Source organism: Panthera tigris, chromosome C2, assembly GCF_018350195.1.
Source record: "Panthera tigris isolate Pti1 chromosome C2, P.tigris_Pti1_mat1.1, whole genome shotgun sequence".
NCBI lineage: Eukaryota > Metazoa > Chordata > Mammalia > Carnivora > Felidae > Panthera > Panthera tigris.
Window position 1 is genome coordinate 1,186,992 of NC_056668.1, and position 25,904 is coordinate 1,212,895.

The window sequence follows — 25,904 nt, forward strand, 5'->3', positions numbered from 1 at the left end:
ACCCAGAAGTTAAAAAGTTAGAATATGCAGTGAAGAGTATTTTACTTTGCTGCATCCAGGGAAACTTTACGTATGTGAAAATTAATAAAGGGAAACCTCCTTCAGAACGGAGTCCCGAGGCTTGAAGCCTGAGCTCTGACCCAGGACTCCTTACAAAGCCCAACTTTTCTACCCCAGCAGGGGAAGATCTTCTCCACCCCTGGCAACAAATCAGCCAATGAGAGACTGTCACAGCCCAGCCAATCAGAAACCACCACCACTCTGGCTCTTGCTTTCCTTGAAGGATTTCCTTCAAAGCAGCCACTCCCACCTTCCTCCTTTTTGTCTGTGAAGCAACTTTTCTGTGTTCTCTGGACCTGCCTGTGGTTTTGTCATATCTTGCACATCCTGAATTTTAATTTTTCGGTTATTCTCAAATAGACTCATTTTGCTGGTAGAGTAACTGGCCAGCAGTTGTCACTTTGTTACAATGCTTTGTAACAAACACCCCCAGCTCAGTAGCCAGCAGCAGAAGGCATTCCTTCCTGTCCGTGCATCTGAGGATTGCCTGGCGATGGGCTGGTCCAGGCGGGCTTGCTCTTTTCCCCTTTGGACGAGTGGCCACCATGCCACCTACTCAGAGTGAGAGGAGTGATTGCCCCAACATCTGGGATCTGCTGTTCTCTCCCTGGAAGTGGATCCCACAGGGTGGCTGCCAGGTCCCTGGGCATGATGCCCTCCTGCTCTATCCAGACAGACCTGGTCATTCCTTTGTCTTTGTGCCTCCCCCCATCTGCTTTGTGTCTCTCTGGGTGCATGAAACCTGGGTCCTGCCCTGGTGGGGCCAGGGAAAAGTGACCACAACAGCCCATCCTGCGTTCTGGGCAGGGGGGTTGGGCTTTCGCTCCCTGGGAGAAGGACTGGCAGTCAGTCTCCCACCCTCCACTTCCCCATGAAAGTGAAAGGTAAACCTCACTTAAGTGGAGGCTGGCGGCCGGAAGGAGCCCTGGGGGTCAACCTCAAGTACCGGAATTGTCCGTCAGGCCCAACAGGAGAGTCCTCCACAGGAGAGAATCCCCGGTTACAGGCCCCTGCAACTTGGCCAATAAGAAACCCTCATCGCCCTGAGCCCTTGCTTTTCCCCAAGGGACCTTCGTTCAAAACAACGCCCCCAGCTTCCTCCTTCTTCCCCACAACAACCCTGTCTTTTGTTGGACTTGCCTATGGTTTTACCACCGCCTGCATTGTCCTAAAGGGCAGTTCTGTGCCATTCCTAGACCAACTCATTTGTGCTGATAGAACGAGCTGTTTTATTTTTAGGGTTAACCTGTGGTGACATATTGCTAAACCTCCTTTCTGCATGCTTCCTGTGGGCCGTGGGACCTGCAACCACTTCTCCCCGTAGCTCTTCTTCCTGGGAGCCTGAGATGGGTAACTGGGGGCCAGGAGGCCAGATCGCCCCTCCCATCCTCTCTGGGTTTCCTGCCCCCCCCCTCCCTCTCACCACCCTGCAGCCTGGCTGGTTCTTGGTCAGTCTTGACCGCCGACTGGGGAATCCCAGGGAAGTACCAGTGGGGCTCGGGCACTGGGTGCATTCGGGTAGAGGCTGCTTGCTGTGACCCCGAGAGCAGGTGTCTGTGTCTTGTTGGTGCTGCAGCCAGCCTCCAAACCAAATGTGGGTCATGGTGAATCCTACTGGCTGGTGCTGCGTGGGGGTAGGGGGAAGATAATCAAAACACCAATAGTTCTGTCCTGCCTGGCACAGTGACCGATGTCCCTGGCTTGAGCTTGTGGCTTAGCCAGAAAAGGAACGTTTAAAATGAGCCAAAAAGAAAAGCACATGAACTTCTAGCTGGGTAAGGCAGGGGGGGGTGGGGGCAGGCCCCAGCAGGGGTCAAGGGGCCGGCACTCTTCCAAGAGGCAGTCACAGTAGGTAGGGGGGCTGGAGGGCCTCCCTCCAGGACTTGGGCTCGCTGCAGCCAGGGCCGTGGTAGGTGTGCGCAGGTCCCAGTGGACTCTGGGAGCGGCGGCCCAGTGGGGGCCCGTGAGGGGTGGTCCAGTGGAGGTTCTGGGAGGAGTGGCTCAGTGGGGGCTTCATGGGGGTTTCACGGGCGGCAGGGGAACAGTTCAGAGGGAGGGGGGAAGGCCCAGTAGGGGCTCCAGCTGGGGTGCAATGAGAAGGCGGGGGCTGGGGGAGGTGTAGTCGGGTGGGGGCTGGGGGGAGGCAATCCAGTAGAGGCTCAGGGTGGGTGGGGGGCCAGGACAGCTCAGAAGGGGCTGCGGCGAGGGGAGGATCTGCTAGTCTAATGGGATCTGCTTGGCGGCGGGGCGGGGTGACAGTCTAGTGAGGCTGTGGGCGGGGCAAGGGGGATGATCCAGAAGTGACTGCGGAGCTGGTTGGGGGGACTGTTCAGTGGGGGCCTTGCGGGGGGCGGGGGGGGGGGAAGAGCGGTCCAGTGGGGGCTACGGCCCGGGTGCTGTCTGGTGAGGACTGCGGGGTGGGGGAGGTGTTGGGCAGTCCGGTGGGGGCTACATCGGGGGGCAGGTGGGCGCGCGAGGGACAGTCCAGTGGAGGCTGCGGGCGGAGTCGGGGGGGGGGGGGGTGGGGCGGGCAGGAGGACGACCCAGCGCGGGCTGTGGCGGGGCAGGGGTGGGGCGACGGTGCAGAGGGGGCTGCATGCCGGCGGGCCCTCGAGGGGCGGTCGAGTGGAGGCTGGGGCCGGGGCGGGGGGCGGGGTGCGGACGCCCCGTGGATGGGCCAGGCCCCTCACGGAGGCTCCCAGGCCCGCGCCAAGAGGCGGCCTCGTGACCGGGGGCAGTGGCGGGGCGGGCGGACCGCGAGCCTGGGAACTAGCGCGGGGCACCGTGGCAAGCGCTGCCGCGGCTGCGCGGGTCGGAGCGCGGGCGTGGCGTGGCCGGGGGCGTGGTCCCGCCGCCTTTCCCGGCAGCGCCCGCGGCCGCGGGTCATTGTGTGCGCCGGGGCGGCGCGTGCGCCCACTTCGGGTGGGTCCTCGCCCCCGCCCAGCGCTGCAGCGCGCCTTTAGGAGCGGACGCCGCCCGCCCGCCCGCCCGCCCGCCCGGGTACCTGGGGAGGCGCGCACCGGGGACCGCGGGGTGAATGAGGGCCGGGGGCTGCGGGGTGAGTGCACGGGCCGGGGGCTGCGGGGTGAGTGCACGGGCGTGGGCACGCCCGGCGCGTGCAGGGCGCGACCTGGGCGCACGGTGACCCGTTCCTCCCCGCGGTGGCCGTGGGTCCCGTGAAGGAAGGGACTCGGGCATCGCCCGCCCGCCGCATTTCCCGCCGGTGCTCACGGTGCGCGCGCGCTCCGATCCTCTGTGGTGCGGCTCGCTCACCTCCGGTCACTTCAGCACCTGTCCGGCCAGTTGGGGTCTGAGTGCCGCCCCGACCCTTCCCCGTCACTCTGGGACTCTTACCCAGGATGGACAGAACCGCGTGGACTCGGCGCTGGCGGCCGGGCACGGTGCCCCGGCAGCACCACCCGTGCGCACGTGCTCCGCCGGCGGGGCAGCGGGGGATCCCCGGTCCACCCACGCGACCGGGAGGGCGCTTGGCCCGCTTCCCAGTCCCTACCGGGCCCATTGTTCGTCTCCTGCCCCAGAGCTCAGAGGTGCTGATGGCCATCCTTTTTGGAGGAGCGGTTGCAGCAGAGAGTGCTGGAGATTGTCTGGGAACCCGAGCCTTGTGCTTGCGGTCCTTTCCTGAGTGGACCTGCCGGTACATCTCTGCAGGAGGAAGCTATCCTCCAGGGTCCTGTTTACTTTCCGCGAGTGAAACGCTTGTTCTGGAGAGTCCAGGGTTGTGGCCCAGACACACGCGGCATGTTCAGGGCGCCCAGCCCCAGCCCCGCTGGTCTGAGCACAGGTTAGGATCTGAGACAGCTCAGAAGTCCAGAGCATCTAGAGGAAGCTGGTTCCCATGCTGCGCAGAGTGCGGTAGGGTACAGGTTTTGGAACAGGGTCCCCTGCTGAGACCCTCTCCATAAGGGAGACCGGAGGGCCCTCCTGCAGTCCAGACTGAATGAGCAGAACCAGGACTTTCTGGCCTGGGGGAACTGCCTTACTCTGCAGGTGTGGGAGCCCAGTGCCCAGGCCTGAAGGACCCCAGATGGTGTCTCCCCCTGCTGTCTCCCACCATACTGCATTGCTCTGTCTTTGAATCCTTTCGAGTTGGTGCTACTCATTCCTCTCTTACCGAGGGGGCTTTAGTGGATGTCAGCAACTGTGGATATTTTAGTCACTTGTGCTGGGCAGTGATGATCAGCCAGTTTTCAACATGTGGGTTCGGTGTCTACAGTAGTGATGGCCAGAAGCTGTAATTTTACTCTTTGGAACAGGGAACTGTGTCAAGCAATTTGTGGGGGTCTTTCTTTTTCACTAAGAATGTAATGAACCTCCCTCGTTAACCTGGGGGAACAGTAGCCAGTTTAAAGCACAAAACAAGGCAGGTGGATTTTGCTTTTTTTTGGTTTTGTGTCTCTAGACTGACTGGGTCCTGGAGGTACAGAATCTCCCCCCCAAGACGGGTGGTCGGGGGGGGGGGGTGTCCCTGTGGGGGCTGTTAGAACCTTCTCTTGGGGGCACTTGCTGGGGTCCTCGGTCCCCTCCCACGACTCTCCTGGTTGGTCGGTGTTTCCTTCAGTTGCCCTGAAGGGGCCTGAAGTTGCATGGCATTGGGCTGGGGTCAGGGCACTTGCGGTCCAGGCCCGTCCTGCTGCCCACTTGCCCTGAGCTCAGTGCCTCATCTGCCTTCTGGGCTGTGCTGCACCTGTGCCCGCGTGGTGGCACCCCTCCTCACCTTCCTGGAGCCTGAGCCTGGGAAGGGCCTGCGTGTTTTCAAGAGAGGACTTTGAGTCCTGGCCGTGGCAGCTGGCCGCTCGTCAGGGCTGGTGTCTACACCCAGCCCAGGTGAGTTGAGTGAACTCACCCGAAGCAGACGAAGTCCACCTGAACGTGGGCAGGGCCCCAGCCTCGCTGGCTGAGACCCCTGGCTTCTGAGTTGGCCTTTTTCTCTGATGCTCAGTCCCGGGCACGGGCTGCCTTTCCTCCTGGAGAGGCCGCGTGACAGGGCTTGTCAACACGCACTGGTCCTGTAGTGGTCAACACCTTTTCCCCAGTGGCCAGTGTTAAAAATGGATTTCAAATTAGACTCGGGAGGTTTGGCTCCTGTTTCTGTGTGGCAGGCCGTGCTCCAGGGAGGGGACCAAGCTCCTCCCCTTGAGCCTGTCCTGCCTGGCTCAATTCAGAGTTCCCTGGATTCTGAATTGTCCGGCCTGTACATGCCCAGCCTGTTGAGAAGTTGTTCAAAGTGTGGGAGAGGCGCATTCCAAAGTGGACCCAAGCCTGATGACCCCAGGGTGTCTCCGTGCAGATAAGCATCGCCGGCGACCGCTTCACATGGTGGGTCGTGCCGCGGCCTACTGTCCTTTGTTCTGGGAGGTCAGGTGGTGGCACTTCAGCTGTGAGGGGTGACCAGAGGGTCAGCTTTGCCACACGTGCCCCGGCTTGTAGGCTCGCTTGCCTCCTTGAGTTCAGCCCCGGGTGCCCCTGCGGTGGGACCTCTCACGTCGGGGGTCCGGGAGCGGCTAGGGACGGGGAGGTCCAGGACCGGGCCCCCCCACCCCCGCCCCGAGCTGGAGGAGGCGCGGGGCTCTTAACAGTCGGGAGCAATATCTGGAGCAGAAATGCGGGTGCCCAGTTTTGAAGGAACGCTCTTGAGAGTCTGGAGCCTTCCATGCTCCTCGGCGCCTTCACTGCTGTTTCTGCCTCCTGGCACGGGGCAGGGTGAGGCTGGGCCAGCAGCGGGACAGTAAACGTACTCTCCGTCGCAGGCGGGCGTCTCCACTGCCCCTGGTGCCCGGGCTGAGGAGCCGAGTTCCCCTTTCCGGTGTGCCCGAGGTGGGTGGGAGGCCCTGCTGCACTTCTGCGGAGACCCCTGCTGGGAACCGGTCTTGAGCAAATGTTCACGGACACTTCGGGTGGACTTCCCGTGCAGGGGTGACTCAGGCCAGCTCGTGGGCCGCAAGTGTAGAGCGAACACAGAGCGTGGTCCCCAGAGGTGAGACTTGTGTGCAGGACACTGAGCCGAGGACTTGGAGTGAGCTGTGGGGGCATGGGGTGGGGGGGAACTTAGCATCATGTGGTCAGAGAACAGAGGCGGCCCCAGAGGCCAGGGCATCTTCCGGCTGGGGGAGGCCTCTCCTTCACCCCAGCTGTTATGGAACTTGGGAGAAGGGCTGGGGCCCTTGGCCACCCAGCAGGTTGAGCCCCGCACAGGGCAGTGTCCCTAGATCTCAGGGATGGAACTGGAGAATGGGCAGGCAGGGAAGGGGCTCTCTGATGCACTGTCTCTGTAGACACTCCCCCCGTTCTCCGTGAGCTCCATCGGTGGTAGGGGCTCCCTGGCCATCACCTGGGCTGGCTCCTTTCGTACCCATCCTTCTGGGCATTGAGGTTGGCCCACCTTTGTGTTGTGACCCTGGAGGGCTCCCAGGGGCCCACCTGAGCGATGGTTGGGGTGGGGTGGCCACACTCCCTGGGAGTCCTGACGTTGAGATGTAGCCCTGCACGTCCAGCCAGGGACCGGAGGCAGAGTGTCCTGGGGCGCTGTGTTCTTTCACCTGCTCGGGCCTGCCCGCGGGACGTGTAAGGTGCAGAGTCCTGGGCCGTGACCCAGACCTTCAGACAGCTGCACGGGGAGCTCCTGGCAGTTCTCACTGTAGAGAGGGAAGAACCACTCCTGGGTTTCCGAAGCCTTTGGAGTCCAGGATATAGAACAAAAAGCATTAGTGTGTTGGGTGCTCGTGTCTGAAACTTGCACCATTGCCCCAGGACTCAGGGGGTACCAGGTAATGGTAAGTTCTCATTGCTTCTGGAGATGATACCTGTTTGAACAGGATGGCCAAGTCCTCAAGGCCTCTGAGCCCCTGGGAGGGTGGGGACCTGCCCCTGGGGACCCTGGGTTCAGGTGGATTCTTGGCTGTTCACCCTGAGCTGGGGAGCCTGGCTAGGTGAGTGTGGGGTTGCCCTGGCGTCCAGGGAGTGTACCTGGGAGTGGGGGAGTGAACTTGAGGGGGTCCTGGGGCAGCGATGGGGTCCCTGGGGGTGCACCCGAGGTTGGGTGGTTCTCCCTGTGGCCCTGGGCCCGCCATGTGTACGAGCTCCTGGTGGGTTTGGAGGAGGGAATACCAGTCTGTCTGTCGAAGCCATTTGGCCTGTGCGCCCTGCGGCGGTTTTCCGGGGGTGGGGGGAGTTGCAGCTCTGCCGCCTGGCTGACCGTTTCATTTGGCCCCTTGGGAACGTTGAGGGGCCAGCCCAGGACCTTGTAACTCCTGGGACCACCACCCTCCCCGCCTTTGAAACTCTCAAATTCTTGCAGCTGCCCCTCGCCCCTGCCATCGCACGTAGCCCCCACAGACCCTCCAGCCTGGCTTCGGAGGGGTTCACTGCTGTCCCCCTGGTTTTCCCTGTGTCACAGAAATAAGCGTGGGTGCGTGGAAGTCGGGGACAGGCCTGCTCACGAGGCCAGAGTTCACTTTGCTGAGGCTCTGTGCTTCCTGGGGGTGGGGTCTCTGCAGTCACCTGGCTCTTCTGCGGCTCATCCTGGGAGGAGTGTGGGAGCACTTCCTGCTTGGATGGTCTCTGGGCTGCATGTGCTGGGAGTCTGGTGGCTTTTCCTCGGGGTCCCTGGACCACCCCCCACAAGGCTGGTTTCACATCTTGGGAACTTGGTCGCCCGCTGGGAACTGGAGGGGGTCCCTGCCCGGATCCACACCCTCTACGCACTCTCCTTGAAAGGCCAGGCCTCGCAGGAGCAGAGTTCTCCCGCCGTCTGTCAGCCCCGCCACCCTCTGCACCCAGGGCATCCCTACCTGGCCTGAGCCACGGGGCTCCTTAGCACGCGTGTCCTCCCCACCCTCCCACGATGCCTGCCTGCTGGGCTTCCTGCTTATTTAAAAGGAAGGGTATATCCGTGCCTTAAATGGAGAGCCAGAGTCACTTGACTTATAGAAACATAGTAACAAAGGGAAACAGCCGCAAACCCAAACGGGAAACTGGAGTGGGTCTGACCCCCCGCTGCTCTCTGCTGGAGTAGGCTTAGCCGGTTTGGGAAGCTGCTGTTCACACCTGGGCCAAACAAACCCAAAGTGCCCCCGGGTGCGGCTGCCCTTGGGGGACACCTGGCAGCCCACGCCGCCTCTCAAGGCTCCAGGGTCATTAGGCTGAAGGCCTCTGTCGCACGTGGTCCCTTCCTGTCACCTTGTCACCCTCTCCTCCAGAGGCTCCTGCTTCTCCCTTTGCCCTCCTTGCCCACAGTCAGTGTCACCCCCAGGCTCGTCTGCCACATCCTCCGGTGTTGTGCACGGAGTCCCCCCACCGGCGACGGGACGGCGCCCCCAGGCTGCAGCTTGCTGACTGTGGCCAGGTGTGTGCCAGGCGGCCCGGCAAGGTCTCTTCCTGCCATCTTGGGGCAGCTGGGTCTCCGCACAGGGACGTGTCTGGGTGCCGTGACACCAGCCGCCGGAGCAGGCTGTCCCCGAGACCTCTCCCGGGGAGGGATTCGTGCCCACCCCATAGTCCATAGCCATTGCCACCGCTGTGAGCACTTGAAATGAGTCTGGTGTGCTTGAAGACTGGATTTTAAGTTGTATTTGGCTTTAGTTGATGTTTAAAGAGCCAATCCCGTGGTGGGTGAGGTATGGAATGAGGTCGTCCCGGTAGCCCCCGGAGGTGCTGACAGCCCAGTGGGTGCGCCCGGCATCTGGGTTGCTATGGGCTCCAGGGGATTCTCAGGTTTGGGGCCTCTGGGCTCTTCTCCCCGTGTGGACGTTGAGTCCTAACTCCGTGAAAGAAGGGGACGCTCTTCGGTGTTGTTTCTGGGGGCAGGCAGGGTGGTGTCCACCGGCTGCCGGTTGAGCTGCCCCGATTCTTGCCTCATCTGTTTCAGGAACAGCCTCCTCTCCTGCAGGGCTGTGGGCGGCCTGGACAGCAAGCATGGCGCCCTCCGGCCAGGTGGCGGAGAAGCAGGAGCCCCCGGAGCTTGGACGGGACCCTGAGCTCAAATCCTGGAGGTGCCTGGTGTTCTACCTGTGTTTCTATGGCTTCATGGCACAGATGCGGCCCGGGGAGAGCTTCATCACCCCCTACCTCCTGAGCACCGATAAGAACTTCACGCAGGAGCAGGTGCGTGGGCGCGGCATGTGGGGGCGCCCCGGGCCCGGGGTGGCTGAGCCTGCGAGGGCAGGTGGCTGTGGGGGTCAGGGGTCCCGATCCCGGCCCCCCCGAGGGCCGCCTCCACACCAAGGGCCAGACTGTCACTGACCAGGCCAGTTCGAGAGAGAGGGATGGCAGCCGAGAGGGATGGCTGGCTGCCCCAGCCGGAGGGGGAGGACCCCACCCCCGTGGGCTCACCTGCTGAGACGGCTCGCTTGCAGCCTTTGAGGACTGAGGAATTTCCCTTTGATGAGGCAGCCAGGACAGAGGGTCTCCTTGAAACTTGACTAATAAGCTTACACCCTGGGGCAGCAACAGATTACACACCTCCAGCCTTTCCTTCTCCACAAGACTAAAGAACCCAAGGGCTGTTGGTCAGTGAATCTCTCGGTCAGGGCTTCTGTGCCAGCTCTGCTCACCACCTGGCTCTCCTGCCCGACCTGTTCCTGGCCCAGGCTCCCTGCTCACTCACCCCTGCCCTTTGGCCTCTGGCCACCCGTCCCCTCCAGCGTGTGCGCCAGCCCCTGTGTCCCCTGTCACTGTGTCTGAACTGTGGGTCATGCTGAGCTGCTGCCTTCCTTGCTCCCTGAGAGCTTGTCACCGTCCCCTTGCACACCTGAGACTTGTTTAAGTCAAGTGGCGTTGCCGCCCAAATGAGGCCTGACCCTCAAAGTAGCCGCCTTAGGAAAGATGGAAATACCTGCCTGACCGGCTCACAGGAGGTCTAACCCTGCATGTGACTGCACCTGATCCCAGAGCCAATCACTTCTGAGGGGGGGGGCCCTGTGCCCCCCCAACCCCCACACAGGCCCTCTGGCCCTCCTCCCGCGCTCACTGGTGGGCCAGGTGGCTGTCGCTCTCAGGAGCACTGCTGTCTGGAGGGGCGGCCGGCCCTCATCAGAATAAGCGCGTATGTAAAACTCCATTCAGATCACAAGAAAAACAAGAAAAATGTCTGCAGCAAAGTTATAAAGCTCATCTGCCTGCTCTCCAGTTGCACGTGAACTGATCGAATACAGATGATCCTTGAACTTGGGGCTTAGGGGTGCCCAACCCCCGTGCAGTTGAAAATCTGCGTATAACCTGACTTCCCAAAAACTTAGCTACTGATAGCCCACCGTTGACCAGGAGCCTTGCCGACAGCGTGAACAGTTAACACGTATTCCGTGTGTCGTGTGTGTTTCATATTTTATCCTTATAGCAATGGAAGCTAGAGGAAAAAGTGTTTTTAAGAACATCGTAGGGAAGAGAAAACAATGTGGCACTTGGACTATATTTACTGAAAACAAGCTGGAGACAAGGGGAGCCACGCAGTTCAGACTGTGGTTCAAGTGTCCGCTGTGGGGGGTTCCAGACATTCAGCCAGACCACCAGCCCCGTGGACGCCATCAGACGGGCAGCGGAGGCGGGCGGGCCGTGCTCGCGGCTGCTCGGCGGGGCCCACGGGTGGCGCAGCTGTGAGCTGGCTGGCTTGTGTCCGCACAGCCGCTGCGGCTTCTCGCTGCTGGGCCGACCGGGGACGCTGGTCCCCACAGGCTCGGGCTGATGTGACATTCATGCACCCTGGGGATGGAACCGCAGAGCGTTCACCTGGTGCTTAGGTGGCCTCCAGGCTGTCTCTACCCCAGCCCCCGGCAGGTGTGCGGGGCCTGGCCACGCACACGTGGCTTCCGTTTCCCTCGCCAGCATCTGATTGGTGCTGTTGAGTTTCTGCCCATCTGATCGCAGTGAACAGCCGGTGTGCTGCTGGATTGTGTTTCTCTGCTCTCCGTGCAGTCCGCGGGGCCTGGCTGTCACCTGGCTGTCTCTGTGCTCGCAGGCCAGCCTCCGTGTCCTCCTCCGGGGCTGTCTGCCTTCTGGTTGCCCTTTGGGGTCACATGTTTCTCCTAGTCTGGGCTGGTCTCCCCTGCTTTGTAAGCTTTAGTCTGGCCAGATTGTCCACGGTTCATGCTGTGAGGTCACCTGACACGGCCCCCCCTCCACCGCAGACTTAGGAAGTGCCTTGGGGAGGGGACGGGTCCTGCTCTGCACCCACAGGCCTGTCATTCCTTTGCATCCAGGCTGCCTGGCTGAGTCCTGCTGCCGCAGCCCCCACGGAAAGCCCCCACCCGGGACCACTGACCGCCATCCTCACGGGGCTGACACCACCTGGTGCCCTCCTCAGTGAAGGTCCCTGTGTCATTCCTGCCCTCGCCTCAGGCGGTTCTCCGTGTGCGTACAGGCTCTGCCTGGCATCAGCTCTGGTGTTTCCTCCCGGAGTTTGGGTAGGCCGTGGTTCTGCCCTGCCCCCTTCGTCCCACTCCGTGGCTCTGCCCCGCCCCCTCCGTCCCACTCCTCAGAACCCGCTGGTCTCCCTCCTGGTGCCCCATCTTCCCTGCCTTCCCACGGCTGCTGTGGGGCCCGGCCGAGCCTGCCCGATCCGAGAAGCAGCAGCCTGGAAGCCACCTGGATCTAGGTCTGGGCACGGTTTCCGCGCTTTCCCCGTCAGCCTGGACCAGACACGAGCGGGATGGGAATGCGTCCAGGTGATGCTAGGCTCGGGCCGGGACGAGGCTGACCTTGTGCCAGGGCCGGGCCACGTGACAGTTGCCGTCTGCCCTGGGGACCTCGTGGGTGCCCTCTCCTCCAGGAACTTCCCCGTGTAACATGGGTCAGCTGTTTGCCAGGCCTGAGGGGAAGCAGAGTGGGGCTGCGGGGTGGGGCTGGGGGTCATTAGGAGACATCATAAGTGAGGGCCGTTTGATGTTCTTGGAGACTGTAAACACGGTCCAGACCCCCCTGCAGCTGGGACCCTGTGGCTCTTGGTGACCAAGTGCAGGTTCTTCTTTCCCCTGGGGCCCACCTGCACCGAGTGTCCCAGAATGTCCTGGGGCTTTTGTGCACGGTGTCTCGGGGGCCACGGCCTGGGGGTCATCCTCAGCTTCCCATGGCCATGTGGGTTTAAGAGGCCACCAGCCAGGGAAGTTCTGTCACGGGCCCCTGTGTCTCAGAGCTGGGTCTCCCGACAGCCTTCCTTGGGCTCTGAGGCTTGTCCTGTGCACGAGGGCAGAAACAGGTCTCCACACTTGGCCCGGGACCGTCTGTGGCCAGCCGGGCCCATCATGTAGCATCCCCTGGGCGGGCAGGCGCCGGGGCCGCAGAACTCCCCGACTGAACCCTCTGAAGTGCTGGGTCCACGTGGCGTCCCAGAGCCTGGTAGGTGGTGGGCACGGCCCCCCGTGCTGACCCAGGTTCGACTCCGGGGCCTCAGAGCCTGCTGGTTTTCAGGGCCGAGGGTCCCCTGGGCTGTCTCCGGGATTGCTCTGTGGTCCGAGTCGGGTTTGGTGCCCTGAGTCCGGTGCGTCCCCAGGGAGGCCGCAGCCTCTGGGGGCCCACCTGTGCCTGCCCCGGTGGATCCGAGCCACGGCCAGAGCCCCGTGGTGGGGTCCAGTGGCATTGGGTGCAGGGGCTTCCCACCCAGTGTCCCTGTGCCCCGGGACCGAGTGAGGGTGGTGGCTGGTGCCCTCCCCCAGCAGACAGGCGTGAGGGGGGCCTGGCCGGGCCCTGCTGTTGCCTCTGGCCCGGTTTCCTTTTCCTTGTGGTTTCTTCCCTTCCTTCTGGTCTGTGAAACCTGTTGTGCGCACTCGTCGTCTGCGGCCTTTCCTTCTGAGACCGGAGTGTAGGTTGGTCACAACTGTGACCAAGGAGAAGCCACATCGTGTTTCTGTATCAGGAGGAACAAACAAAGCTGGGTTAGCGCGTGACCGCGTCATGACTGCTCGTTAGTGAGGCGGTCCCCGGCGTCCCGGGCCCGGCGTCCCGTGCCAGGAGCGGCGTGCCCGCGGGGCCGGCGTGCCGTGGGGCGGACGTGGTCGGCGCCGGGCCGCCGTGCGCAGTCCCGACGGCCGTGTGTTTCTGTCGGATGTAGTAAGGCAGGAAAACGCCGACGGCCCGGGGGCGGGGGGCGGCCGGGGCGCTCGAGGGGCCGCGGTGTCACGAGCCTGCCGTCCCACAGGTCACCAACGAGATCACGCCGGTGCTGTCCTACTCCTACCTGGCGGTGCTGGTGCCCGTCTTCCTGCTCACCGACTACCTGCGCTACAAGCCGGTGCTGCTGCTGCAGGGCCTGAGCTACATCTCCGTGTGGCTGCTGCTGCTGCTGGGCGATTCCGTGCTGCACATGCAGTTCATGGAGCTCTTCTACAGCCTCACCATGGCCGCCCGCATCGCCTACTCCTCCTACGTCTTCTCGCTCGTGTGCCCGGCCCGCTACCAGCGCATGGCCGGCTACTCGCGCACGGCCGTGCTGCTGGGCGTCTTCACCAGCTCCGTGCTGGGCCAGCTGCTGGTCACCGTGGGCCGGGTCCCCTTCTCCACGGTCAACCACATCTCCCTGGGCTTCCTCACCTTCAGCCTGGTCCTCGCCCTCTTCCTGAAGCGCCCCAAGCGCAGCCTCTTCTTCAACCGCGCCGCCCCCGCGCGCCACGGGGCCTCGCCCTCCGAGCTGGACCGCATGAACCCGGCCCCCTCCCAGCCCGCAGACGCCAAGCCGGGCCGGGCGCCGCTGGGGGCCTGGCGGGACTGGACCCTGGTGCGCATGCTCCGGGAGCTGGGGGACCACCTGCGGCTGCCGCAGCTGCGCCTCTGGTCCCTCTGGTGGGTCTTCAACTCGGCCGCCTACTACCTGATCGTCTACTACGTGCACATCCTGTGGAACGTGGTCAACCCCACCACGGACGCCTCCTCCGTCTACAACGGGGGGGCGGACGCCGCGTCCACCCTGCTCGGTACGCCCACGGCCCCGCCGGCCTCGCCCGCCCCGCCCGCCTCCCCAGGACGGCCGTGACGCGCCCTGTCTCCCCAGGTGCCATCACCTCCTTCTCCGCGGGCTTCGTGAAGATCCGCTGGGCGCTGTGGGCGAAGCTGGTCATCGCGGGCGTGACGGCAGTGCAGGCTGCGTTGGTCTTCTTCATGTACAGCACGAGCAGCATCTGGCTGTGCTACGTGGCCTTCGTGCTCTTCCGTGGCGCCTACCAGTTCCTGGTGCCCATCGCCACGTGAGTCGACTGGAGCGGGGCGGGCCGTGTGAGGCCGTGGTCTGGGTGGCCACTTAAGAGCCAGAGCCACAGCCTGGCCGGTGGCGGGCGGCCGGAGGGCCACACGCCTTCCTCCTGCTCGCTGGGAATAGACAGGCTGTCTGCATGTGTTAAGAGGCCTCCCTTCCAGAATGTTCTGTGGGGAGCAGAGGGGGCACGTGCAGGCAGCGTGGAGCTAGCGGGGCGGTGTGCTCTCTTACTGGGAGGAACAGTGAACCTAGCGTGCCCCCCCGCTAGGGGCCCAGCTGTCTCTTGTCCGTGGCACGGCTTGTCCCCGCTTTTGTGACCCCGAGCTCGGCACGGAGCCTGCCACGTGTGGCATCCCCTCTGCTTCTCCCGTGGCGGCTACTTGGGTGTCCACAGTTACCAGCCCTTGTCATGTCCTTCCTCCCAGCTCCCTGGCCTGTCTTTGAGGCCCCAGGCGCTGCTGCGGCCCTGACTGGCGCGAGGCCCTTCTTGTCCCTTTCCGCGGCAGGGCACGGTGACACACAGCCAAGGAGTAACCAGGTGCTGCCCTCAGCCCACTTGTGCCTTCTAGAACTTTCTCCAGCCCACGTCTTGCTTGCTCCTAAGATCCTCTGTGTATTCCTTTGAACTGACCCTTTCACGAAGCTGTATGCTGTTGCCACACATGTTCACACCACATGTGCCCACGCCCCACACGTGTAGGAGCTTCCCTCCCTCCCTCCCTCCCTGAGCTTCCTGCGCCCGGCGGGTCGGCTTGGGTCTGTTCCCAGCTCCCCTGCCCGGCCCTGGTTCCCCTCCGGGCCTCACCCCTCCTGGTCACCCCTGATCAGATCATCTGTCCGCACTCGATCTCGAGCTCACGTGGCATCCTCAGGCTCCCAGCTCCTTGGTGTCGCCTCACGGAAGTGCCAGTCCCCAGCTTTGCTCTCCACACTCGGTCCACACCTGCCCAGGGGTCCCTCCTCTTCTGTTGGGGAGGGCCGAGCTCTGCCAGACGCCCCGGGGACGGTTTCCTCGGAAGACGCCCAGCCTACTCCCCGTGGCCGGGACCACCTCCCCTGACGACCCCCTGTGTGGCCTGCTGGTCCTCCCTGCCTCCTGTCCCTCCTCGCCCTCTCTCAGCCTGCAAATGTCCCCAGGGCATCTCGTTGGCCAGGAGCGCCACGGTCAGCACCGGAAAGGGCTCCGGGTCATCTGCTGTGACTGCTGTGCACTCGATACATGTCCTCCTCGGATGTTTGTGCTGATTGTAGGAACGCAGAAAGGGTGGGATACGACGTGGGCTGGCGTGGAGAACGGCCCTTCTGGCTCCACCGCCAGGCCTGCTGCGGCCGTCGGGGTGTCTGGGCTGACCTGGGACCACGCTCGTCCCGCTGCAGCCCTGCCCCGCACACTTAGCTGTGTGCTTCGGTGTCACAGGTGCAGACGCAGTCGGTCCTCTCGGTGATGCTGTGTGGCTGGTCCCCGGGTGACTGGGATGCCACGTGCGATGTTTCCCTGCGACTTTGAGCCCTGAGGTCGATAGCCCCTCATCTGCGTTTATTCCTCCAGATTCTGATGGCCGCAGATGGGTCCCAGGAGGGACTGGCCAGGCCGGGGCACGTGCCCCGGAAGACGGTAGATCCCGGGCGAGCGCACGGTGGCCCTGCGGGCCCCTTGCCTTTCGTAGGGACAGTTTGCATCTGGCCTCTCCTGCTGGGTTCTGTACTGTCCCTCGGGCAACCGGATGTGGTGGGAGCTTCTCGCCGTGTGCCCCTTGTCACGTCTCAGTTGCTCCCACCGGGGCTGTGGAACACAGGAGACACGCGGGGCAGGTGGCCAGGGACCCGGCCCAGCTTGGGTTTCCTCACTCTGCGTCAGTCGCGCTGCTGCTCATGTGGGCGGGGGCCCTTCCTTGTTCCCCACCCAGCACAGCGGCCCCTCCGCTTCTGTCATCCTCTTGAAAGGCTTCTTGCGTATTTTCCTTCATTCTTCAGAACTTCGGAGTGTTTTTTTATCCAGTTGTTTTTAGAGGCACCTCGGGGATTTTCGCGGAAGCACCTTCAAATGTTCACTTTTCTGCAGAGGACCGGGAGCCGTGTGCACGTTCATTCCTCTTGCTTTTTCTTGTTTGTTTTACTGTTCTGTCCCTAATTTCTCGAGTCGTGAAAGAACAGTGATTCCAGCACCCTCGTGATTTCTGCCTGTTCTCACGAGGCTCTCGGGGCTCTGTTTACTCTGTCCCAGAATTACCAGGAGATGTTCTGGACGTCTTCCCGGGGTGTGTGTTGTCCTCGGGGTTGCACGCACACAGCTTGCGCAGGGCCCGGAGCGCCGCCTGGGTCCCGGGCCGGTCGTGCCGGTTCCCTTTGTGCGGTGGGCGCGCCCCGTGCCGCAGCTGCGTCTGAGCTCGGCTGCTTTCCCATTCAGCTTTCAGATCGCGTCCTCTCTTTCTAAAGAGCTCTGTGCCCTGGTGTTCGGAGTCAACACATTCTTCGCCACCGTCCTCAAGACCATCGTCATCCTCATCGTTGCCGACAAGCGGTGTCTGGGCCTCCCGGTGCGCTCGCAGGTGAGTCCCTTCCGCCTCGCGTCCCGGGGTCGGAAGCCTCTGGAGGGGTGTCCGGCCAGCGGCATCTCCCCCTCCAAAGGGTCTGGGTCCGCGGGTCCGCTGCAGGGGCGGCGTGGGCAGGGTGGGCTGGGGCAGAGCAGGAGCAGGGAGGGAAAGGTCAGCTGTGGTTGGGCTGCCCCGTCCCGGGGGCCCAGGCTGGGGCCGGGCAGGCCCCCTGGTCTGGGCAGCGCACAGCCGGCCCTGCTTAGGCTGCTGGGGCCCCCGAGGCCGCCCAGATGCAGGCCCCCCTGAGCAGCCCCCGGCGTCCCCCACGCCGGCTGATGTCCCAGGAAGGACAGAGGTATGGCTGTGAGCCCCTCCCTGTGTGGTTACAGCTCACCGCCCGTTTGAGGTCTCTGCCTTTGATGTCAAAACCTGTCCGGCCTGGGCCCTGACCCTCACTTGAGCTGTTTTTTGTCCGCAAGACGGGAGAGTGGACCTGGGGTTGACCTGGGTGCGCGCGGGCCCCTGTCTGGTCCCTCCCTCCATCCAACTCTGGGCGGGTCCTCGGGGCTTCTGAGCAGGGCTTGAGAGTTCTGTCCCCCGTGAGGTTGGGGGACGCTGCCACGTGTGACTCTGGCTGGTCTCGGGCAAGCTGGAATTAGCCAGAGGGCAGGTCCGCAGGAGGGAGGCAGCCAGGCTCCTGGGGACCACCCCGCCCCACCTGTGGCCGGACACATACCCTGAGCCTGGGGGCATGCAGCCTCCCGTCTGCCTGGAGCCTGGACCTCAGTGGGCTTGGGCTCCCCGGAGAAGTCCCAGCCTCTGAGCTGAGTTGGCACTACTTTGGTGACCCCAGAGTTGACTGGAAAGAGGCGCTGGGCGGGGACAGACCCTCTTGTTTGGAAACCGGCCTGCGGGGTTTGAAAACCTGGTTAGGAGAAGAACATGTGAAGCGCTTGCTCCTGTCTGCCGAGCGCCCCCCTGTGGATGTGCTCTGTGTGGTGGACTGTGCTGGGAGCGGCCGGCATCCAAAGTGTGCGTTAGTCGTGTTACTGGTGGAGTTGCCGGGCCACGGGAGGTTGTTAGTAAGTTGGGGGGCGTCCGGAGTTCTGTGCAGCCCCGCACCCGTATGCCTTGTGGGGTCGGCGGTATGAGGTCCGCGCGTTCTGTGCGGCTCTGGCCCATCTGTCCATCCTGACGGGGTTTTTGCAGAGCAAAACTTCCAGATTTGATCAGCTCTGGTTTACCTGTTTCTCCCTTTATGGGTCTGGGCTTGGCGTCACGTGGAAGAACTTTTTGCGTGACCTGGGCTCTCGAGAGTCTTCCCCAATCTCTTTCTTAAAGTTTCATGGGTTTACCTTTAAGTCTGACCCACGCGGACGTAAGTTTTGTGTGAGGTCAAAGGCCGCCTCTGTCCGGACGGCCCGTTGCCCGGCCCCGCTTGTCAAAGAGACCGTCTCTTCTCTGTCCAACTGCTGCCTCACTGTTGTCAGAATCGCGTTGCGTGTGTTTGTGCGGGTCTGTTTCTGGGCTCTCGGGCCACCCACGGAGCTGGACACCTGCCCGTCCGCCACCGCGTCCTGCTCGCCAGCTCCACGGTGAGCTCTGAAATTGGGCAGACTGATTGCCCCAGCTTTGAAGCGTGTTTTTAGGATTGTTTCCACCTTCTAGTTTCCTTGCCTTTCTCTGTAAGTTTTATTTATTTTTTAAAACTTTTTTAAAGTTTATTTTGAGAGAGAGAGAGCAAGCATTGGAGGGGCAGAGAGAGGGAGAGAGAATCCCAAGCAGGCTCCACACTGTCATCACGGACCCCGACATGGGGCTTGAAGCCACAAACTGTGAGATGATCCGAGCCGAAACCGAGAGTCTGACGCTTAACCGACCGAGCCACCCAGGCTCCCCAGCCTTTCTGTGTAAATTTTAGAGTCAACTTGTCTACCTACAAAAATTCTTGCTGGAATTTTGCTGCGACTCACAGTAAGCCCGTGTCCGTTCTGGGAGAATTGGCATCTTCGCTCTGTTTCCAGTCTGTGAACGTGGTGTGTGTCTGCATTTGTGTGGAGAGTGCTTGATTTCCTCCCACATCTTGCAGTTTCTGGCAAACGAGTATTATACGTGCTTTCTTAGGTTTATGCCTAAGTATTTCATTGTGTTTTGAGCAATTGTGAGTGGTAGTGTATTTTAATATTCGTGTCCACACTCGTCTGCCGGGGCTGCCATATGGAAGCACCAGACGCTGGGCAACTCACAATCCTGGAAGCTCAGAGTCTAAGGTCAGGGTGTGCACAGAGCTGGGTGCTCCCGAGGGCTTGCTGGCACGTAGACGTTGTCTTCTGTGTCCTCATGTGAACTTTTCTCCGTGTGTGTGCACGTCTGGTGTCCCTCTCTGCTTCCAGGAACAGGGGTCACATTGGATCAGGGCCCACTGTTATGACCCCTCTGACCTTAATTGCCTCTTTGAAGGCCCTGTCTCCAAACACAGTCCCATTGGAGGTGGGGGCCTGCACACATGGCTTCGGTCCAGCAGCACCGTGTGCTCGTTGAGAACACGTAGGGATACACCCGATACTCGGGTGTTGGTGTTTTATAGCCTTGCTGTGGCCATTCGTTAGTTCCAGGAGGTGGTTTGTTTTTCACATGCTTTTTCTTTCCTTTTCTTGCCTTACTGCGACTGGCTCAGACTTCCTCCTTATTGTTTCCTTCTTTTTACTTGCTTTAGATTCATATTCATCTTTTTCTAGGTTCTTGAAACGGGAATTTAGATCAATGACTCGAGGCTTCTTTTTTATTTTATTTTTATTTTAGAGAGCACGGGAGCAGGGGCGAGGGGCAGAGGGAGAGAGGGGATCTTAAATGGGCTCTGCACGAAGCGTGCCCAACACGGGGCTCGGTCCCAAGACCCTGGGATCATGACCTGAGCCTAAATTAAGAGTCAGACGCTCAACCTTCTGGGCCACCCGGGTGCCCCTTGAGGCTTCTTCTCTAACATTTGCATTTAGTGCTGTGCGTGCAGTCCCCTCTCCTGCCGCTTCGGCCGCGTCCCACAGATCGGGAAGCTGCATTTTCATTTTTGTTCATCTCAGTGTATCTTTTTATCTCTCTTTGACCTATAATTATTGCAGATGGTCTCGTTTGGTTTCCAAGTGTTTCGAGAGTTTCCTGTTATCTTTGTTGTTGATTTTCCATTTTGATTCTATTTTGTGATCAGTGAATACAGTCTATCTGATTTCAGTCCTTTTAAATTTGTTGAGGTTTGTTTTCTGGCCCAGGATGTGGTTTATCTTATTATATGTTATGTGGACCCTTGAGAAGAATGTGAATTCTCCTTTTGTTGGGTGGAGTGTTTCATAAATTCCAGTTAGATCTGATTGATGGTGGTATTGATTTAATCTGTCTCCCTGTGGATTTTGTCTCATCCCGTTGTTGAGAGAGGAGTGTTGGCATCCCCATCCTTAATTGAGGCTTTGATCGTTTCTGCTTTCAGTTCCATCGTGTTTGTCTTCACGTGTTTCTAGGTCTTTTGTTTGTTGCACACACCTTGGGGATTGTGGGGATTGCAGCGTTTTGATGGATTGAGCTTTTGATCATTATGAAATGTCCTTCTCTGCCTCTGGTCATTTTCTTTTCTCTGACGTCTACTTCACCTAATATCAACATAGGCACTCCTGTTTTCTTAAAAAAAAATTTTTTTTAAATGTTTATTTTCAAGAGAGAGAGAGAGAGAGTGCACAAGCGAGCAGGGAGGGGCAGAGAGAGATGGAGACACAGAATCCGAAGCAGGTTCCGGTCTCCCAGCTGTCAGCAGAGAGCCCAACGCGGGGCTCGAACTCACGAACCATGAGATCATGAGCTGAGCTGAACTCCTACGCTTAACTGACTGAGCCACCAGGTGCCCCTCTGTTTTCCTTTAATTAACATTTGTGTGATACACATTTTTACATCCTTTTACTTTTTACCTGACTGTATGGTTATATTTGAAATGAGTTCCTTGTACACTACATATGATTGAGTCATGTTTTATAATCTATTCTGCAAACGTCTGTCTTAAGTGGTGAATGTAGACCATTTATGTTTAGTGAAATTATTGACGTGTTAGAGTTTACATCTGCCATATCATTTTCTGTTTTCCTTTTCTTCGCCTTTGTATTTTCTGTGCCTTCCTATGGATTGCACATTCTTTAGAGTTTCATTTTATTTGTTGTGTTTTTGAGTGTGTCTCTTGCTATAGCTTTTTTGATGGTGACTGTGTTAAATAACCTATTTGAGCGAAGTATAGAAATCTTATCTCCTACCATGTCATTCTACCTTCCACTGTTTTTATTTATTTATTCATTTAAAAAAATTTTTTTTGAATGTATATTTTTGACAGAGAGAGAGAGAGAGCATGAGCCAGGGAGGGGCAGAGAGAGAGGGAGACACAGAATCCAAAGCAAGCTCCAGGCTCCGAGCTGTCAGCACAGAACCCGACATGGGGCTCAAACTCACGAACTGGGAGATCATGACCTGAGCCGAAGTCGGACACTCAACCGACTGAGCCACCCATCGCCCCTACCTTCCACTGTTAATAGTATAGTTGTCTCAAGTATTTTCTCTACGTATCATTACAGCCATATAAGTTAGGGTTCCAAATTTTGCTTTAACTATCAAACATTTAGAAATTTCTAGAAGAGAAAGAAAGCCTTCTGTTTACCCATGATTTGGCTCACTGTGTTCTTTTGTTTTCCCCGCTGATCCAGGGTTTCTTCTTAATGATTTCCCTTCTGTTCAGAGAATTCTCCTTTAAGCCCTTCTTTTAGGGTAGGTCAGCTGGTGACAACTTCTTCTGTTAGTTTTTCCTTTTTCTGAGAATCTCTTGATTCCCAAAGGAGATGATACTGGATATAGGCTTCTAGGCTGATAGTTTTTTCTTTTAACTTTGAAGAAAAATGTGTCACATCCTTGTGGTCTTAACTGGCTTCTGATGAAAAAGCCACTGCTTTTCCCTTAAGGTGTCACTTTTTTCTGGCTACTTGCAAGGCTTTTCTTTTTCCTTTGCCTTTAGCTTTTTCAGAAGTTTAAATATGGTGTGTGTTGGTCTGATTTTCTTTGGGTTTGTCCTGTGTGTGTGGTTCCCTGAGCATCTTGAATCTGTAGGTTTATTTCTCACCAAATTTGGAGCCACTATTTCCTCAAGTAGTTTTCCAGCCCTATCCTCTTTCTTTTTGTGGGATTCGCATGACACAACATCACATCTTTTGTCATATAAGGGAATGAAGCTCTGCTTAGGATTTCTTTTTTTTTTTTTTTAGTCTTGTTTTCTCTCTGTTTAGATCTGATGATTTCCATCGCCCCATCTTCCAGTTCGTTGATTGTTTTCTCTGTCCTGTCTGTTCTGTTCTGTTGTTGAAACCATTGAGTTTTTGGTTTGGTTATTGTGTTTCCAATTCTAGCTGTTCTTTGTCTCTTTCTTTTCTTAGAGTTTTTGACCTATTCCAAGAGTGTTAATGCACGGTGAAACAGCTTCATCATGCTGTGGTAAAGTCTCTCTCAGATAATTTTAACATCTCTGTCGTCCCTGTGACGGCGTCTGTAGATTGTATTCATTCAGTTAGAGGTCTTTGTGGTTCTAAGTGATTTTTTTATTAAAACCTGGACATTTCGGAGATTATGTTAAGAGATCTGCATCTTACTGAAACCCTCCACTTTAACTGCTTTTTCCTGACACTGCTCTAGCAGAGGAAGTTGGGGACATGTGCCTTGTTACAGCCAGGCGGGTGGAAGTTCAGGCTCTGTGCTCAGACCTCCTGACCAAGAGGGAGCTGGGGGGGGCTCCTCGCTCCTCCTGCCTGCCTGGCAAGGACGGGGGTTCCAGTTCTCCCCACCTGGCTTCCAGCCTCCAGTGGTTACAAGGTGGAGGGTGCCTTGTGACCGCTCCCACATGGCCTCCGGTGACACCACCGGGGATGGGGTGTTCTCCCTGCTGCTGGGCAATGGTACAAGTCCTCAACCCACAGGGCTGGGGTTTGGGGGTTGTTACCGCCTGGGGAGAGTGAAAGTCCAGGCTTTCTGTGTGGTTTCTGCCGGGGTGAACTTTCCAGCTCCCCGCTGGGCCTTCACCACCATCTGACGGGGGCCCCATTGTAGTCTGGGTAATGAGGGTGGGGTTCAGCCATTGTAGGGCTGTTCCCTCTGTCTGTTTCCTGTCCTGATGGGCTGTCCCTCTCTAGTCCCAGTCCTTTTGCTGGAAAGAACAGCTTTTATTGTTTTTTTTGTTTTTTTTCCCCCTTCATTAGCTGGCATTTCTGGGTTGCTGGTTTCTTTCTTTTTTTTTTTTTTTTTTAATTTTTTTTTTAATGTTTGTTTATTTCTGAGAGAGACAGAGAGAGAATGTGAGTGGGTTGGGGCAGAGAGAGAGGGAGGCACAGAATCCGAAGCAGGCTCCAGGCTCCGAGCTGTCAGCACAGAGCCCGACGCGGGGCTCGAACTCACGAGCTGTGAGATCGTGACCTGAGCTGAAGTCGGACGCTCAACCGACTGAGCCACCCAGGCGGCCCTGGTTTCGTTTCTAAAATTACATCACAAAATTAGAAAAGCCCAGGGGACACATTGGTGCTTGTCCTCAGCCTCCAGGGCTCCTAGCTGGTGAACTGCCTTCGTCTGTGTGCTCTGTGTGTAACGTCCAGAGCGTCAGCCGTACCTGGGGGAGGAGTGGGGAAAACACATCCGCTCCATCTGCCTGGAAGCAGCGTCCGTCATGGTTCATTTCCCGGTTTTGCTTGTGAAGATGAGCTTTTCCCAGAAAGGCATGGAGAGGGGCCTGCGGGGAGCGGAGCGCCAAGGTCTCGGGCAGGACCCACGCCTGGTCTGGCCCGCAGACGCCCGGAACCGCCTGGACTGCCCGTCCCGGCAGTCAGGAGACTCAGGAGGGACATTCCCACGTTCTGGGCGCCCCGCGCAGCTGCACCGATCCCCGGGGCAGAGACTGGCTTGGGGCTTGCGTCTGGGCTCCGCCGTGTGGGAAGTTCCCGCACATGCTTGTCCTTGTGCCCTCGGCAGCCGTGGGAACTTGGCCCACAGAATGAAGCTCATGTTTGTTCTCATAAATCGAGCGGAGCATCTTGGGGTAGATCACAAGGGCCACGCGATGCAGGGAAACTGCCAGGGCTTGTGGGAAAGCGGTGGGGGGCCCCCCAGGGCTTGCCCTGGAGCAGGGCAGAGGGCGGGCCCTGCCCACTGTGGAGACCTGCTCCTGGCCTGTCCCCCGACCCTCGGGCACCCAGCCCCACTCCTGCAGTGTTCCTGTGGCCTCCGCGGGAGGAGGGAGAGCCGGGGAGGAATCCACAGGCCCCTTCCCGCCCCTGCCCCTCACCTGCCTGGGCTGACCTCACCCCTACCCCTCTCTGTTCTAGTTCCTCGTCTACTTCATGTTCTTCCTAGTGCTGTTCATTGTCTACCTCTCGGTGGCCATGCTGGTGATCCTGCGGCACCTCCGGGAAGGCCGCCACCCGCCCCCGGCCCTGCCCCCGCCCCAGGAGGAGAAGGCCGAGCAGGTGCTAAGCCTGCAGGACAGAGGCCTCAGTGGCCCGAAGCCGGAAGCCCCCCCGCCGGCCCTGGAGGACAGCGTGTGGACGGCAGGGTTGGCCTCTCGGGAACAGAACCAGCACCCCGAGGCCAAAGCCTGACCCAGCCCGGCCTAGCGGGAGGCCAGGCTCCTCTGGCACCGGAGGCAGCCCGTGCAGCGTGCTCCACGTCCTGGGGCCTCGATGTCTCAGAAGGGATGTCTCTTCGCAGCTTGCCCAGGACCCGGGTTCCGGCACGGTCCACATTCCAGTGTTCGCATTGTGGAGCCAGGGACTGGCGGGGACCCTAGGTGGGATATCCCTGTGACCCACACCCCGAGGGCTTGTCTGGCGGTGGCCCTGAGTACTGGTTCTCGTCCCCATCCCGCTGCCTGCTGGGGCACTGCGGGCTGGCTTGCTGTCCCCGTGGCGGGGAGGGGGGTCTCATGTGCCCACCAGGCCACTCTGTCTTCACCCCGCCCCCCACAAGAGGCAGGTCCTGCTTGTTCCTGGGGACCAGTGAGGGGGCCAAGATGCCAGCCTCAGGGACTCAGTCCCCCACAGGGTATCCTGTGCCCTGCAGGGCCAGGCCGGGATCCCTGATTCCCGTAGCCTGTGGCTAAACTTGGTAAGGCCAGTTGTCCAGGTACTTGCTTTAGACTATGTCCCTTTCCTAAAAAAAGTTGACCTAAATGAGAAGCCTCAGTGGGCTTCTCTTTCCGGGTGAGACGCCAGGCATTGGCCGCTGGCAGACATTTGCCCGTCAGGTGGAAGCTGGGACGCGGGGGCCCTGGAGCCCCGCTCCTCCCCCAGCGGGCTAACCCTGACCTACCTCACTGGTGACTGCAGACCGCTTGGGGTCACTCACCCACGTGCCGGCCCACACGGGACCCACCCTGAGCACACCGCCTCAGATGCAAGACCGTCGGCTCTCCCCAAAATCAAACCACAAGCTCCACACGTGGAGGGGCTCCTGGTCTTGTACTAACCTGGCGTGGGTGGGGGCGGCTGGTCAGGAGGCCAAGAAGAGGGCCCCGGCCCCAGGCAGGAACCCAAACCAGGCCCCCACGGCCTCGAGCTGAGCACAGCCCCCTTCTACAGCCCTGTCTTGAGAAGCGCCCGTGCCCCGCGGGAAGGGAAGGCCAGCTGCTCGGAGCCAGCTTGGTGCAGAGAGGTTGGAGCAGCCCTCCTGGAGAGGAGCTGCCTGCACCCAGGGGTCCCTGAGGTCCGCTTGTCGGGACAGGGTGTCTCAGGAGGCTGCCCTGAGGCTGCAGGAGGATGCTGGGGGTGGGGCATCCACAGGGGGCCTCCCCGCTGACTCGCCACCCCCACCCACCCCATGCCCCAGGGACCCCGTGGGGAGGGGCAGTGCTCTTCCCCTTCCATGCTCCGGGATCCTGCGGGACTTGCCGGGTGGAGGGCGGTGCCTCTCACCTCTGGTCACTGACCTCGTGATGGAGGCCTTTGCGCTTGCCCCCACCCTGACCTGCGAACGCTCCCATCGGTGGGTGGCCCAGCCACCTGGCCCCAAGGTGGGTTCTGCATGCTGCAGCAGCTCTGGGGAGAACATGGGTGCTGGGT

At 59.8% G+C, this 25,904-nt stretch overlaps 1 protein-coding gene across 5 annotated transcripts; it reads left to right on the top strand.

The window, feature by feature from the left end:
- Positions 1-1,516: 1,516 nt before the first annotated feature.
- SLC19A1 (solute carrier family 19 member 1) lies at positions 1,517-24,536 on the top strand. 5 transcript variants are annotated; one of them, XM_042957284.1, is made up of 6 exons: positions 1,517-1,835; positions 8,945-9,180; positions 13,205-13,976; positions 14,054-14,246; positions 16,662-16,803; positions 24,174-24,536. In XM_042957284.1, exons 2-6 carry the CDS (start codon positions 8,992-8,994, stop codon positions 24,444-24,446), a joined length of 1,569 nt encoding a protein of 522 aa, XP_042813218.1. In that variant the 5' UTR covers positions 1,517-1,835; positions 8,945-8,991; the 3' UTR covers positions 24,447-24,536. The 5 variants fall into 5 exon arrangements, with proteins under 5 accessions (XP_042813218.1, XP_042813221.1, XP_042813223.1 ...); XM_042957287.1 differs by having other exon boundaries at positions 1,517-1,654; XM_042957289.1 differs by lacking the exon at positions 1,517-1,835 and adding an exon at positions 1,897-1,969.
- Positions 24,537-25,904: the final 1,368 nt, after the last annotated feature.